The sequence below is a fragment of the Aureococcus anophagefferens genome (genome assembly GCF_000186865.1).
Source record: "Aureococcus anophagefferens unplaced genomic scaffold AURANscaffold_39, whole genome shotgun sequence".
In the NCBI taxonomy this organism is placed as follows: Eukaryota; class Pelagophyceae; order Pelagomonadales; family Pelagomonadaceae; genus Aureococcus; species Aureococcus anophagefferens.
Genome location: NW_008705596.1, coordinates 355,088 through 370,504, shown reverse-complemented (window position 1 = coordinate 370,504; position 15,417 = coordinate 355,088). Strand labels below are relative to the sequence as shown.

The window sequence follows — 15,417 nt, the reverse complement described above, 5'->3', positions numbered from 1 at the left end:
GACGCCGGCAAGCGGCCCCTAAGGACCGGCCCTAGACGCAGTCCGCGCCCGTGGGCGAGCACCCGCAGAAGCCCAGCGACGGGCAGAGCTCGCCCGGCGGCACGAGCGCGGCGATGCGCTCGAACGCGGCGACGGCCGCGGGGTCGCCGTCGCCGCGGCGCCGCGCCTTGAGCCAGGCGGACTTGAGGCCCCGGAGCTTGGCGGCGAGGGGCAGCCGCAGGATGTCGACGTCGACGGCCGCGTCGACGGCGACGGGCGCGCCGAGGCACGACGCCGCGAGGCCCTCGAGGAAGCCGCCGCCGTCGCGGAACTCCCAGGTCCGGAACGCGTCGCTCGCGGGCTTGCCCCGGTCCGCGAGGGCGTGGCGCGCCGCCAGCGCCGCCGCCGTGAGGTTGCGGAGCGCGAGGACGCGCGCGGGGCAGGCCGGCCCCCGGAGCGGCGCCTGCGCGGGGAAACGGGGCGCGAACGTCCCAACGTCTCTCGGCCGCTTTCCGCTCGTTTCGGCTCATGTTGGCACGAGCGATCATCGCTCTCTCGACGCGCGGATCCTCGCTCCGGGACGATCGCGCGCGGAACGTCGAAGCGAGCTCGAATCCCGCCCGGGGCGGCGCGAGGCACGGCGCGAGGCGCGCGGCCGCGGACCGCGGCAGGTCGACGACGGCGTCGCGGAAGCGCCCGTCGACGTAGACGCGGTGGTCGCCGTGGCGCAGGCCCGACGCGCCGAGGCGCGCGTCGGGCCGCACCTGCGCCCGGTGAACGCGTCCGACCGGTCTCGCTCGGTCGCGTCGCCGTGCGCTCTCGGCCGACGCGCGGACGCGTCGCGCGCTCTCGGCGAGGTCATGTTCTCACAAAGGTGTGTTCGCATGTCGAAGTCGCGCGGGCCGTCGTCGCTTTCCCGCGCGGCGCTCGCGCCCGGAGCACGCGGTCGTACTGTCGGCCGCGCGTCGCCTCCGCCGCCGCGACGAGGTCGACGCAGGCCGCGAGCTTGAACCACTGGTCCAGCGCGGGGAGCAGGCCGCTGCAGTTCTCCATGGGCCGCGGGCCGGCGGCCCAGGCCGCGGGCCGGAGCGCCGCCGCCGCCGCCGCGAGGCCCGGCGGGTCCGGCGGCGACGTCCGCGCGCCCTTGACCGTGTCGCCGGGCCCGTCGTCGACGACGCCGAAGACGTCGTAGTCGCCGCCGAGGCCCGCCGCGAACGCCGCCGCGAGCCCGTCGTGGACGTGCCGGTGCGCGAACGTCCGCGCGAAGCCCACGACGCAGACGGCGACGCCGCCGGGCGGCGGGCCCGTCGTCGCGGCGGCGCCGGCGACCAGGACGGCGCGGGCGGCGCGCCGGCGCATCCGCGCGTCAGGCGCGATATGGCCGGGCTGGGCGCAGGCGGCGCGGGCTGCCCCGCATCACTCCGAGACTCGGTTCTTGAATGGCCGTTGACCTTCACCTTGAATTTGCAGGAACGCTCGTGACGATGGCCTCCTCGACTGGCGCCGTGCAAGCTCCGTCGATGTCGTCGGGCGCGACCACCGTGCACGCGGCGTCCCCCTGCGCGTATTGCGGCGACGAGGAGGCGCCGCTCGCCTGCGAGCGCTGCGGCGCCGCGGCCTTCTGCGACGCCTCCTGCCGGAAGCTCGGCGCGCGGGCGCACCGGGCGTCCTGCGACGCCGTCGTCGCGACGCGCGGCCAGGCGGCGGCGTGCGGCCGGTCGGCGGCGGCGGCGCGCGCGGCGGCCGCGTCCGAGGCGCGTCTCCGCGCCGCGGTCCGCGTCGAGCGCCGCGACCTCGAGCGCCGCGCGCGGGCCGCCGCGCGGCGCGCGCGCGACGCGCGCGACGACGTCCACTGCCACGCGGTCCGCGTCTCCGGCGCCGGGCCCGTCGCCGTCGCCGGGCCCGCCTTCGCGGTGTCGGACGGTACGCTGCGCGAAGTGTCGCGGCTCCTGGAGCCCCTCGCGCGCTGCGAGATCGTCGACGGCATGGTCGTCCTCGCGTTCGAGGGCGGCGACCCGGCGCCGTTCCTCCGCGCGATGGCCGGCGCGTTCCCCGGCGACGCGCCGGCGTCCGTCGCCGCGGCGCGCGCCGCCGCGCTGTCGCTCCCCGTGCCAAAATCCCTGCGCCGGCTCCTCGCCGGCGTCTGCCGCGGCGACGTCGTCGCCGACGGCGCGCGCCTCCGCGTCGCGCACGCGGCGCGGCAGGACCCCGACGACGACGAGTCCGCGGACGCCGCGCTCCGCCGGACCGTCGCGCGCCTCGGGGGCGCCGCGGAGTAAGGTTACTCGTACGCGTCGACGCGCACGCGGAGCCCGCCGTCGCCCGGCTCGAGGAGGACGTGGCCGAGCGCGCGGTCGTCGCGGCCGCGGCGGAGGTCGTCGACGACGGCGTCGAGGAAGAGCGCGGAGGCGCGGTGCTTCCGGTAGAGGAAGAAGACGGCGAGCTCCTCGTCGACGTGGAGCACGTCCCGGAGCGCGCCCGCGCCGTCGTAGAAGCGGAAGACCGGGTGGACGAGCTCGTTGACGAGCACGTCCGCGCCGTCGGCGCCGACGCGGTAGACGCGGCTGATCGCCTCGTCGTCGAGCCACGCGAGGAGCGCGGCCCGGTCCGCGAAGGCGAGGGGCCGCCGCACGGCGACGGGCGTGAGCGCGCTCCCGTGGCGCACGGCGTTGGGCCCGCGCCAGTGGCGGCCGTACTCGAAGGTCGCGCGGACGTAAAAGTCCGGCGCGAGCGCCGCGTCGACGTCCTCCGGCGCCGCGGCCACGGGCACGTCGTCGAAGCGGGCGACGGCGTCCCCCGAGAACGCGTAGAGGTCGCAGAGCACGCCGAAGCACTGGAAGGGCGCCGACGCCGACGACGCGCGCCGGAGCGCGGCCGCGCCGAAGTCGCCGACGGCGATGTCGGTCCGCGGCCAGCGCGCGCCGTGGCGGTCGCAGCGGAGCTTCGTGAGCGCGGACCTTACGAGGTAGCGGAAGCCGTGGACGAAGCCGCCCGACGACCGCCGCGCGTCGCGGCCGTGCATGAGCGCGCCGAGGAAGTAGAGGCCCGCGGCGTCGCGCGACTCGTAGAAGGGCGTCGTCGGCGGGTACTTGTCCGGGACCTCCGGCAGGACGCCCGCGAGGAAGCCGAGGTCCGACTTGAAGCCCGTGCAGTTGACGACGACGTCGAAGAAGGGCCCCGCCGCGCGCCCCGCGGACTTGAGGCCGTAGAAGCTGCAGCCGCCCGGCGGCGCGCGTTGCGGCCGCGGCGCGAGCTCGTGGTCGTGGTGCGCCTTCTCGGACGGGAGCACGCCGTTGGCGTATTTCGGCGGGAGGAGCGCGTCCATGGACTTGAGGTAGAACTGGTCGAGGAAGCCGAGGTGCCGCGACCGCACCTGCGGCGCCGCGGTCCGCGGCGGCGCCGCGCGCGCGCGCGATCGACGACGACGCCGGGCCGCGCGGCGCCCGGGTAGTGGCTCTCGTGCGCGAATTCCGGGTCGGTCCTGGGGATGACGTAGGTCTGCGCCGCGTAATCCCGGAGCAGGCCCGCGACCTCGAAGGCGCTGTTGCCGCCGCCGAGGACGCCGACGTTGAGCCCCGCGTAGGCGCCGGGGTCGCTCCCGAAATCGCCGTAGTCGACCTGCGCGGTGAGCTGCGACGTCCCGACCGACCTTTGGCGTGCTCTCGCTCGGTCGAATCGAAGTCGGTTTGGCCGCTTTTTGGACGAATCGATGGCTCGCGTCGAGTGCTCGAAGCGCGGCCGAAGAGCTTGCGTCGATTCCATCGAAGATTTTTTGTTTCCCGCCCAGTCGTCGACGTGCTTCGCCGCGGCCCACGGCAAATCCGGCGGCGCCTGTTTCGCGAGGCCCGCCGCGACGAGGACGATCTGCGCGCGTATCGTGACCTCCGCGCCGCGCGCCCCGATGCGGACGTCGAAGCCGCCGCCGGCCCGCCGGTCGACGGACAGCGCCTTCGCGCCGTACACGACGTCGAGCGCGTGCCTGGGCAGCACAAGAGTGATTCAAGTTCGCTTCAACTTGAGTGTTCCGCGCGCGCGCGTTCCGGAAAAAACATCCACGCTTCGAGACTGTTCCAAGAGATGATCGCTCGTCCAAAAATCAGCCGAAACGAGTGGAAAACGGCCGAGATAGGAGCCTTTGAAGTTGTGAATTTCGCTCTCTTTTCCTGCCCTGGCGCGTGCCGCGCCTCGAAGGCCTCGAGGTAGCGCACGAGGTCGTCCGCGGCCGGGTAGTACGCCTCGGAGAAGTCGCGCATGAGCGGCGCCCGCTCGTCGGAGAGCAGGCTGTTCCAGTCGTGGCGGAGCGCGAAGTCCGCCCGCTCCGCCTCGTCGAGCGGCGCGAGGTCCGGCAGGTGGCGCTTGTTGATGGAAATCAGTTGGCGGCCCACGGGGTACTTGCGGAAGAAGGATCCGGGCCCGTCCGCGGCGTCGACGACCGCGTGGTCCAGGCCGAACTTCTTCAGGAAGTAGGCCGCCTGCAGCCCCGCGGGGCCGGCGCCGACGACGAGGTACTCGACGGCGTCGCCGTCGGCGAGGCGCCGCCGCGCCTTTGCGGTCGGGGTCTGCGACAGCGCCTGGCCCATCGTCGGGCTGCGGACGACGGCGTCACGACGCTTCCGCCAACCCACCCATCGACATCGATGCAGCCAATGAAGTATGTGCTGCCTTTCCGCGTTTCAGCGAGCCCTCCGTCATTCGACGTGGCCACAACACGCAGCCACACAGCATTTACACGCGATGGCGCCTCCTCTGTACCTCCAGGCATGCGTCCGGCGTCCACCGCTGCGCGCCGCCTTCCTCGCAGTCGCCCGACCCCGTTTCGCCGCTCCCGCGCGCCGGGCGGCGCGTCCCTCGGCCCCCGGCGGCGCTGCAACTCCTGTTGCCCGGCGGGCCCTCGGCGCGCCCCGACCCCCGCCGGTCCGCCCGCACCGCCGCCGCCGCCGCCGCCGTCCACGCCAGCCCGCAGGTCGGCGCCGCCGGCGCCTCCGCCGTCGCGACGGTCACGCGCGGCTCCGCGCCTCGAACGTCCCCGCCGCGCGCCGTCACGCCGCGCGCCGCTCGCAGGTTCATCCACCCCATCGACGTCGTCAAGACGCGGCTGCAGGTGAGCGGCGGGGCCATCGGCGGCGTCATCGGGTCGGCCATGAAGAACGAGGGGCCCCTCGCCTTCTACAAGGGCATCAACGCGGCGTGGCTGCGCGAGGCGTCGTACACGTCGCTCCGCCTCGGCCTCTACGAGCCCATCAAGGGCGTCGTCGGCGCCAAGGACAAGGACGCCCACTTCCTCAAGAAGTTCGCCGCGGGCTGCCTCGCCGGCGCCATCGGCTCCCTCGTCGGCAACCCCTTCGACGTGCTGAAGACGCGCATGATGGCGTCGACCGAGGGCACGTCCTTCGGCGCCGAGGCCAAGAGCCTCATGGAGAGCCAGGGCGTCGCGGGCTTCTACCGGGGCATCGACGCCAACATCTCCCGCGCCATGGTCCTCAACGGCACGAAGATGGCCTGCTACGACGAGCGCGCGGCCGCGCCCGCGGCGGGGCCGCGCGCGGCGCGCGGCGCGCGACGGCCGCGCGCGCCGCAGGTGCAAGCAGGCCGTCGTCAAGGCCGGCACGTTCGGCGGGCCCAAGGACATCCTCGTCCAGGCCGTCTCCGCCTTCGGCGCGGGCTTCTTCATGACCTGCGCCGCCCCGCGCGGGACCCGAACCCTTCGCCGCGCCCCGTCTCGACGCGAGCTCGTCCGCCGCGCGTCGAGCGCTCGACGAGAGCCATCGTTGCGTCCCACCATGAGCCGCATCGACGCCGCGTCGACCGAGCTCCGAGAGAGCGCTCGAGTTCGGCGGCTCGACGGTCGAGGTCCGCGCAGGCACCGTCGCGCCCTTCGACATGGTCCGCACGAAGCTCATGAACCAGCCCCCGGACAAGATCGAGTTCACGGGCTTCGTCGACTGCTTCGTCAAGGTCGTCAAGAAGGACGGGCCGGGCGGCCTCTACCGCGGCTTCTTCCCCATCTGGGCCCGCTTCGCGCCGACGACGACGCTCCAGCTCATCTTCTTCGAGCGCTTCCGCGCGGCCCTCGGCATGGACTCCCTCTAGGGCGCCTCGCCGACGCACGCGCGCGGCGCGGCGCGCCTAGGAGTAAAAAGACAGACGACCTAGCCGGCGTCGCCCCCGTCGCTCCCGGCGCCCCCGTCGCTCCCGTCGCTCCCGTCGCTCGCGGCGCCGTCGAGGAGCAGGACGCGGTCCGCCGCGAGGATCGCCGCGGCGCCGTCGAGCCCGGCGGACGCGTCGAACGCGAGGAAGCCGCACTCGGGTACGTCGTAGGCGACCTGCGCGGACGTCGAAGCTTCGCCGCGCGCGTCTTCGACGCTTTCGAGCGCGTCGAGAGCGCGACGAGGGCGACGGAGTCGTCCACACGCGGGCCGAATCGGCGTCGACGCGACCGAGCCGTTTCGGAGCGCGGCCCCGTCCTCCCCGGCCGAGCTCCGCGCGGGCGGCGACGCGCCCCGCGAAGGCCTGCGCCGCGGCGCCGACGAGGTCGCCGTGCGTGACGACGAGGAGCCGGCCGTGGGCCGCCGCGAGCGCTCGGACCGCCGCGACCTGCGCGCGGCGCGGTCCCGGCGAGCCTTCCGAAGGTCGGCGCCGCCTCGGCCGGCGTTCGGACGCGTCGCGCGGTCCCGGCGAGCGCTCGCTCCACGGCGCGCGGGAGCGCGTCGCGTCGCGGCGGCGCGCGTCGAAGTACGGGAGGTTCGGGCCCGGGCGCTTCACGAAGCGCCGCGCGCCGTCGTCGGGCGCCTCGTCCCACGGAGGTCCGTCGCCGCCGCGGGCCGCCAGGGCCACGCCGTCGCCGAGGGCCGCCGCGACGGCGGCGTCGTCGAGGGGCTCGAGGCGGCCGCAGGCCGGCGCGTCGCGCCGCACCGCGACCATGAGCTCGCCGAGGTCGGAGGACACGCGGACGCCGGCGACGCCGAGGCCCCGCGCGACGGCGCCGGCCGTCTGCAGGCAGCGCCGGAAGGGCGACGACGCGATCGTCGCGAGGCCCAGGGGCCGCAGCGCGTCCGCCGCCGCCGCGGGCAGGGCGCCGTCGGCCAGGGGCGTGTCGTAGGGCCGGGCCTCCCGGTCGCTCCAGGACGCGCGCGGGTCCCGGTCGAGCCGCAGGCCGTGGCGCATGACGACGACGACCCGCGCGGGGCCCGCGTCGGCGTCCGCCAGGGCCGCCAGCGGGCCCGCGTCGTCAGCCGCCAGGGCCGCCAGCGTTCAAGAAGCGCTCGCGCTAGCTAGCGGGCGCATCCACCATCGCATCAGCCGAAGCTCCGATGCTCTCCCTGAGATCTTGCAATGATCTTGCCGTGCAACTACGCCAGCGCGGTCGGCGGTCCACCTCGGGACGCGTCCGACGCGCGGTGGGCCCACCGGTGGCGTCGTCGACGGCGGGGGGACGCCGCGGGCGCGGCCGTCGCGTTTGGCCGTCGACGGGCGGACCCAGGCTCGGCGCGGCCGGCGCGCCTGGCATGAGTAGACCATGCCGCTCCCTTTAAGTTACCCCCGCCTGAGGTCATAGCTTCCCCCCGGCGGGGCACACGAGCAGGGGAGGGGCGTGGTCTACTCAGGTCAGCCGGCGCGCGGCCGGGTAGACACGCATGATTATGGACAGACAGGGCAGGGGGGTCTCGAGCGCCCGCGGGGCGGCGGCGCCGCGGCCGGGGCGCGAGTCCCCCCGTGCGCTGTGGCACGAGGGCGGGCCCGGCGGCGGGCGCGGGAGCGGCGCGGCGGGGCTCGGGGGGGGGGGTCGGGGGGCGCGCGCGGGGCCCGCGCGGCGGGGCGCCGGCTCCGCGGTCCGCGGGCGGGGGCGCGCGCGGCGCGGCGCGCGCTCACTCGAGCGTGCCGAGGAGGTGCGAGTGGCCCTTGATGCGGATGCCGAGCGAGACGGCCGCGGACGCGATGATGATGAAGCCCATGGCGAGGTAGCCCTCGTCCATGCGGCCGACGTAGTTGTAGCGGAACATGAGGCCCCAGATGACGGCGCCGATGTTGCCCCAGGCGCCGACGACGGCGCAGACGCCGCCGATGGCGGAGGGCTCGACGTAGGGCACGATGCCGAAGGACGTGCCCTCGGTGGCCTGGACGAAGAAGGAGAAGGCGACGAGGCAGGGGATGGCCTGGGCGATCTCCGTCTGCTGGGAGAAGACGATGAGCATGACGCCCTCGCAGGTGAGCGCGACGGACTGCGCGAGGATGCGGCCGCGCATGCCCGCGTGCTTCCAGCCGTAGTCGGACATGATGCCGCCGACGGACCGCGCGAAGAGGTTCATCCAGCCGAAGATGGACGCGATGGCGCCCGCGTCGATGACGCCGATGCCGAAGGAGTCGACGGTCGCGAAGTAGAGCGCGGCCGTGTTGTTGATGTGGAGCTCGACGCCGAAGCAGCACGCGTACTGGATCCCGAGGATCCACGAGTTGATGTTGGAGAAGCCGACCTTGGCCGAGTCCTTGGCCGTCTTGCGCTCGAGCACGCCCTCGGCGTAGAGGTAGTTGAGGTCGCCCTGGGGGCTGTCGTCGCCGAGGAGCCACATGCTGACCGCGAGCGTGCCCGTGATGAACGCGGGCACGACGAACGACACGCGCCACGAGGTCTCGGAGCCGAGGCCTACCGTGTTGAAGAAGAAGCCGTAGATGGAGACCATGAGGAGCTGCGTGACGCCGCCGCCGAGGTTGCCCCAGCCCGCGGACGTCGCGTTCGCGACGCCGACGATCTCGTGGCAGAAGAGCTGCGTCGTCCAGAACTGCGTCACGACGAAGGTGCCGCCGCCCATGCCGATGAGGAAGCGCACGATGCCCAACGACCACTGCGAGTTGACGGACATGCCCACGAGCGTCATGACGGAGATCCACGCGAGGAGCACGGACTGGCAGAGCTTCGGGCCGACCTTGTCGCAGAGCGGGCCCACGGCGAAGCGCGTGAGCACCGTCGACGCGACGGAGCAGATGTTGACGGTGAAGACGCCCTTGATGGTCATGCCCAGGTCCGCGCGCACGAGGACCATGAGCGGCGCGAACGCGAACCAGCAGACGAAGGCCAACTGCGCGCGGGGGCGGGGACGCGGTCGCGGGGGGGGCGCGGGAGGCGGGGCCGCGCGGCGGCCGGGGGCGGCGGGGCGGGGCGTCGCGGGGTGCGACGGCGTCGAGGACGGGGCGTCGCGGGGTCGGAGCATCGCGGTCGAGCGTTCCGCGGGGTCGTCGGCCGAGGCGTCAAAGTCGCGGGGGGACGCGGCGCGACGCGCGAAGAAGGAGGACCAGGCGAAGTGGAAGCCGCGCATGTGGGGCCGCTGGAAGCTGAAGAGCTGGATCTCCTTGGCCTTCCACCCCTGGTGCGGGTCGACGGGCATCGAGCCGATCTTCCACGTGCCGGGCGACGTCTCCGTGAACTTGTACTGGGCCTTGGGGTGCTGGACGACGTCGCCGCCCTTGCCGGACTCGAGGGAAGACATGATGAGTGGGTGGTGGTGCGTGTGCGTGTGGTGCCTGCGCGTCGGGGCGATGGATTGAATCGAGACGCGGGAAATTTTTTTTTCGCGATTTCGAGCGACGCTCTCGGATCTTTTTTACTGGGTGGTTCGGCGCGAGGATTGAACCATAGGGGGAGCTCGAGAGCGCAAACGGACGCCGATGGATTGCGGAAGAGCGCGTCAAAGAGCGTCGAGAGGGCGTGTGCTTGGGCAATCGCGTGTTGCCCTTTTTTTTCGGGCGGCAACTCTCGGAGAGAGAGAGAGACCGCCGGGGGTATTTCAAACAGTTTCTACCTCATAAGGCTCTTCTAGTTTCCGTTCGTCCGAAGCACTCCTTTTTCCTCCGGGGGCGTTCGCTAGCAACGAAGAGGCGTGCTGGCGGGCGTGGACGCGGTCCCTGCCGGACGCGCGCGCCGAGCAACCCGAACTCGCGAGGCGCGGCCGCGCGCGCGGAAAGGTCGGTCCGACCGGAGAGGGTCCGAGGACCGACGCGTCGCGAGAGGACGTTTAGGGGCGCCGTGCACGAGCGCGCGCTCGCCCGGGCGAGGTGGAGAAGCGCGCGCGGTACGCGCGGACGACCGCTTCGCGAGATTCCCGTCGCCGAGCAAAACGCTCGCGTTCCGTCCGGGGGTAGGTCGCGGGAGGTCGGATTTCTCTCTCTAGCGCATTCGGCGACCCACCCGACCGACGGCGATCAGGACGTCGCCAGACGCCTCGCCAGGGATTTTGCCTCGCTTCCAAAAGCGGGTTGCCCTTTGTGACCGTCGTGAGTTCACTTGGTGGCGAGACGCTCGCAAGGCCTCGCACCACTGACAAGGCGAGACGAGCGTGACGAACTCAGCGACGCAAGGACGATGGACCCGGAACTACAAGCCAAGAAGCAAGCCTACGAGAAGCGTAAGGCCCGGACCAAGCTCGCCCTCCATCTGCACGATCTGCGGCGCAAAAGGCGCCAAGGCGTGCAAAGGGTGCGGCACGACGGCCTACTGTTCGACGGCCTGTCAACGCATCGATTGGCGCGACCGGGGCCACCGGAAGGTCTGCAAGAAGATCCAGTCCGCGGAGGCGGCTCGGGCGGAAGCGCCGACGCCCCCGCCGTCGCCGCCGCGCGACGTATTCTACGGGCCCGCGCCGCGGTCGGACGCCGACGTAATCCGCGCGCGCATCGCGGCGGAGCACGAAGCGGCGCGGGCGCGGCGCGAGGCGAACCCGGAGCGGGAGCCGCTGTCGGCACGGCTCGGGTCGCGGTGCCCGATCTGCCTCGAGGAGTGGGACGTGAATACTCCAGGCGTGTTTCAGACCTGCTGCTGCCGGAGGGTCTGCCGATCGTGCCAGGACAAGATCGGCTCAGACGCTTGTCCCCTCTGCCGTTTACCGCAAGCAACGAATGCGGAAAGCCTCGCGCGTCTTCGTCGCCATGTGGAGAACGAGGTGCCGGAAGCGATTACGTTTTTGGGAGATGCGTACTGCGAAGGTTGGTACGGCCTCGTGAAATCCGATAAGAAAGCCGCGAAGATTTGGAAGAGCGCCGTAGAGCTCGGGGACGTGGAAGCAATGGCATATCTTGGGGAAATGTACCAGAAGGGGGTGGGCGTTAAGCTGGACAAGAAGAAGGCGGAGCGGCTGTATCGTGCGGCTGCAGATCGAGGCCACGCGGTCGCGCAGAGCAGTTTAGCGTTTTTACTTTATTCTGAGAACAGATTTGAAGAAGCGTTCCGGTACTGCGCGCTCGCGGCGGATCAAGGCCATACACGTGGAGAGCTCAACCTTGGGTTTTGTTACAGGGCCGGATCAGGCACGGAAGTCGACCTCGGCAAAGCCAGATATCTACTGGTTCGCGCGCGCCGCTGCCAAGGGCGACGAGGATGCTATCAAGGCCCTCGCGGCCTTCGACGCGCGAGGTATAGTCTAATTTATCTTTACGCCGCGTCGTCGCCCGAGCCCGAGCGGTATGCCGTCGGCGTGGACGCGCCTCACGCGGTCCTCGACGCGGGTTCGCCGCTCCCCGCCCGCCGCGCCCCGCCCACTAGTAAGGCTCATGCGCTTAGTATAAGATGGGCGGGGCGGAGGCGGGGCGGGGCCCGGCACCTGGCGGGACGCGCGCGGCGCCGGCGCCGCGTCGTGCGTGCACTGCAACGAGAGGTCAAAGGGGCAGCCCCGAAGGCATGGACGACGACGAGGGAGAGGACCCCCTCCCGCGCGACTTCTCCGTCGCCCTCGAGCTCGGCGGCGCGCTCACGAGCGACAACGTCGTCGGCTACTACGTGACGACGACCGTCGGCGGCGCCGTCGCGGGCTGCTGCGTGCGGCGCTTTCGCGAGTTCCGGGCCCTCAAGAAGTCCCTGGACGCGGGCGGCGCCGTCGCCGCGGCCTTCCCCCACCGGACCCTCGCGAGCCCCGGCGGCCGGGCCCTCGCGGCGCGCCTCGACGGCCTCCGCGCGTGGACCGCCGCGGTCGCCGCGGCGCGCGACGCGCTCGACGGGCCATCGCGGCGCCGCGTCGCGGACTTCCTCGGGCTCCGGCCCGGGCGCCCGGCGCCGGAGACGCCGGACAAGGGGCCCCGCGCGTCGCTCGCGTCCGAGCTGTCGACGCCCGGGACGGACGGCTCCGCCGACGCGCGCCGCGACGACGACGACGACGGCGGCGACGCCGCCGCCGCCGCGCGCGACGCGGAGCGCGCGCGCGAGCTCGAGGCGCTGCGGCGGCGCCACGGCGCCGAGGCCGCCGCGCGCGCCGCGGCGGCGACGGCCGAGGCCCGCGCGGTCGCGGCGCTCGCGGCGAGCGAGCGCGCGCTCGACGGCGAGCGGGCCGCGCACGCCGGCGTGATTCAACGTCGCTTCAACGTGAGCGTTCCGCGCGCGCGCGTTCCGGGAAAAGCATCCACGCTTCGAGACCGTTCCGAGAGATGATCGCTCGTCCAAAAATCAGCCCAAACGAGTGGAAACAACCGAGATAGGAGCCTTTGGGAATTTCGCTCTCTTTTCCTGCCCAGGCGCACGCCGCGGAGCTCGCGGCGCTCCGGGCGTCCCTCGGCGAGGCGCGGCGCCAGGCGTTCCTCGCGGAGAGCGGCTGGAGCCGGAGCCTCGCGCGCTGCAGCGACGCGGAGCGCGAGCTGGGCCTCCTCCGGTCCCTGCCGCCGCCGCCGCGCGCGCCGCCGCCGCGGAAGGCCGCCGCCTTCTCCTGCTTTAGTAGCCCCTAGGGTCCGACGCAGGCGGCCTCGACGGGGCCGCGCGCGCGACGGGGGACCCGCGCGCGCCTTACGCCGCCGGAGGCGGGACGGCGGCGATCCGTCGTGCGCCACGGGCGCGCCTTACGCCGCCGGAGGCGGGACGACGGCGATCCGTCGTGCGCCACGGGCGCGCCTTACGCCGCCGGCGGCGCTAGAGCCCGAGGCGCTTGAGCTGGTCCGTGAGGAAGATCGTCGCGGCCACGGGCACGGCGACGCCGACGAGGTTCCGGCCCGCGCCGCGCGCGAGCCAGGCGCCCCGGGGCTCCTGGGCCCGGAGCGACGCGAGCGCGGCGCCGAGGGGCAGGTCCGTCTTGAACATCTCGTTGCGGAGCACGTCCAGCGGGTTCGTGAGCACCGCGCCGGCGACGGCCGCGGCGCAGGCCTTGACCGCGGCGCGCGCGAGCGCGCGCGCCTCGTCGCCGGGCGGCGCCGGCGGCAGCCGCCGCTCCGCGGCGTCCTTGACGAGCACGGCGACGCTGTACTTGGGCACGGTCTTGAGCACGCCCGCGCTGAGGCCGTGCCTGGCGGGAAGAGCGCGCGACGTTCCCGACGTTGGAGGCTCCTCTCTCGGTCATGTTCCACTCGTTTCGGCTGATTTTTGGACGGGCGATGATCTCTCGGAGCGCCCTCGACGCGTGGATGCTTTGCACTGGAACGATCGCGCGCGGAACACTCATCGCCCTTGTCCCGCGCCGAGGCCGCGCCAGAGCCCGCGGACGCCGCGCTCCGCGGCGACGCGCCGCAGCGCGCCGGCGAGCGTGCGCTCCGCGGCGTTCGGGTCCTGCAGGGAGACGCTGCCGCGGATGATGGGCTGGTTCACGCACTGGACGAACGTCGCCGTCGCGAGCGGCGGCAGCGCGACCGCCGCCGTCGTCCCGCGGAACGCCTCCGTCTTCTCGAGCTCCGCGCGGCCGACGTCGCTGCCGTAGAAGATGGCGAAGCGCGCCCAGGTCATGCCCAGCACGACGCTGGCGACGCCCCGGTACGGCGGCCGCAGCGCCGCGGCGTAGGCCGACGCGTAGGAGCCGCCGCGGGGGCCGAAGCCGCTCTGGGCCATGGCCGAGGCCTTCCAGAGCGGAAAGTTGAGCACCGCCGCGCCGCCGCTGCCCAACAGGTACGCCGCCGGCGCGCCGGCGTCGACGCCCATGTCGACGGCCGCTAGGAGTCACGCGCCATCGCGCGATGCGGATCGCACGCGATCCACATTGCGTCACCCCTCTCGGCGGTAACTTGACGTCACATTGCTTTTACGGCGTCGTCGTCGTAGCCGACGTAGCGCCGGTCCAGCGGCGTCAGCGCCGGCGGCGGCGGCGTCGCGTAGCGGCGCTTGACCGCCGCCGGCGTCGCCGCGAAGTCGCCGTGGTTCGCCGTGAGGACGCAGTCGTGCGGGTAGTGCGTCGTCGTGTCGCCGCGCGCCGCGGCGGCCTGGTGAATCCGATGGTTCGTCGCGTGCCCGGTCGACATCTCTCGGAACATCGTCGCGGATGCGGGACGCCGGCGCCGGCCTTGCGCCGCGCGATGACGTCCGGCGAGGCCAGCGACCGGGGCGTGAAGCACACGAGGCACGCCGCGCGCGCGAGCCGCGCGCCCGGGTCGCCCCGCGGCGGCGCCGCGGGCGACGAGCAGTGCACGGTGCGCGAGTCCCAGAGGAGGAGGTCGCCGCGCGCGAGCACGGGCGAGAGCGGCGCGCTGCCCGCGACGAGGTCCGAGTCCCAGGGCACCTGGGCAGGAAACAAAACTTAAAAGTTCGCGTATTCGAACGATTTTGAAACATTTTCGCTGTCTGTCAAGAACTCGACGAGAGAAAACGATCCGTCCAAAAATCAGCCGAATCGACTTCGATGTGACCGAGATAGAGAGGTTTGAAGTTTTGCTGGACCGGTCCATTCCGCTGGTTGATTTGCACACAGCGGGTCACGGGCACGTAGTCGCCGAGCGCGCCGAGGCGGTGGCCGTGGATCCGCGCGAACGCGGCGACGGAGAAGGCCGCGTGCGAGCCCGGGACGAGCGCCGTGCCGCCGCCGTCCGATCCCGCGTGGTCCGCGGCGAGCAGGTTGAGCGCGCCCTGGACCTGTGCGGAAACCAAATATGCAACCCGACTTCGACGTACGCGACGGTGTGGTCCAAACTCTGTGCTTCGGGAACTCGACGATGGCAATCGATTCGTCCCAAAACCAGCCGCAACGACGTCGATTCGACCGAGCTCGAGAGGTTTGAAGTTTCGTCGGGACCCCCTGAACCAGCGGTGGGTCTCCGCGCAGCCCTGGACGCACTCGCGGCCGGGCCGCCGCGCCGGGTGCTGGTCCACGTGCCACCAGTGCGCGCACGTCGGCGCGCCCGGCCGGAAGAGCACGGGGCCGTCGAACCTGCGCGCCGCGGCGGTCCCGGCGGGGGGCGCCGCCGGTCCCGGCGCCGCGCCGCGCGACGCGAGGAGGTCGTCCGTGCGCCAGATCGCGCCAAAGGCCGCGCGGACGGCCGGGAGGCGCCGCGCGGCCCACATGCCGGCGCAGTGGCCCGCGCCGTGGTGCGGGAGGATGCCTGGGGGCGGGACGCGCGATGCGCGGCGCGACGTCGACGTTCCCGCGCGGGAATCGCGCCCGACGCGCCCGCGGCGAGGGGCCAGCGGCCGTCGACCCAGGTCGCCGCGTCGCCGCGGTCGAGGCCCGTGCCCAGGCCCTCGAGCCAGTCCCAGAGCATGCCGAGGATGGC

The 15,417-nt window shown here is 73.0% G+C and overlaps 5 protein-coding genes across 5 annotated transcripts; 2 read left to right on the top strand and 3 right to left on the bottom strand.

The window, feature by feature from the left end:
• Positions 1–31: 31 nt before the first annotated feature.
• Positions 32–1,338, bottom strand: AURANDRAFT_67458 (hypothetical protein; the record flags this gene model as incomplete). Its single annotated transcript, XM_009042897.1, has 2 exons — positions 32–442; positions 922–1,338. The coding sequence occupies 2 exons, from the start codon at positions 1,336–1,338 to the stop codon at positions 32–34; spliced, it is 828 nt and encodes a 275-aa protein (XP_009041145.1).
• A 922-nt stretch (positions 1,339–2,260) lies between these two features.
• AURANDRAFT_67457 (hypothetical protein) lies at positions 2,261–4,559 on the bottom strand (the record flags this gene model as incomplete). The annotated part of the gene is made up of 4 exons (XM_009042896.1): positions 2,261–3,352; positions 3,400–3,597; positions 3,775–3,958; positions 4,213–4,559. The coding sequence occupies 4 exons, from the start codon at positions 4,557–4,559 to the stop codon at positions 2,261–2,263; spliced, it is 1,821 nt and encodes a 606-aa protein (XP_009041144.1).
• A 142-nt stretch (positions 4,560–4,701) lies between these two features.
• On the top strand, positions 4,702–6,113 carry AURANDRAFT_60333 (hypothetical protein; the record flags this gene model as incomplete). Its single annotated transcript, XM_009042898.1, has 5 exons — positions 4,702–4,737; positions 4,943–4,980; positions 5,041–5,490; positions 5,558–5,655; positions 5,840–6,113. The coding sequence occupies 5 exons, from the start codon at positions 4,714–4,716 to the stop codon at positions 6,067–6,069; spliced, it is 840 nt and encodes a 279-aa protein (XP_009041146.1).
• A 1,492-nt stretch (positions 6,114–7,605) lies between these two features.
• On the bottom strand, positions 7,606–9,683 carry NRT1 (hypothetical protein; the record flags this gene model as incomplete). Its single annotated transcript, XM_009042895.1, has 3 exons — positions 7,606–9,053; positions 9,255–9,495; positions 9,649–9,683. 2 exons carry the CDS (start codon positions 9,459–9,461, stop codon positions 7,845–7,847), a joined length of 1,416 nt encoding a protein of 471 aa, XP_009041143.1.
• A 1,302-nt stretch (positions 9,684–10,985) lies between these two features.
• Positions 10,986–11,306, top strand: AURANDRAFT_15423 (hypothetical protein; the record flags this gene model as incomplete). The annotated part of the gene is made up of 1 exon (XM_009042899.1): positions 10,986–11,306. A coding segment is annotated over one exon (321 nt), but the record flags the coding sequence as incomplete, so codon positions are not given.
• Positions 11,307–15,417: the final 4,111 nt, after the last annotated feature.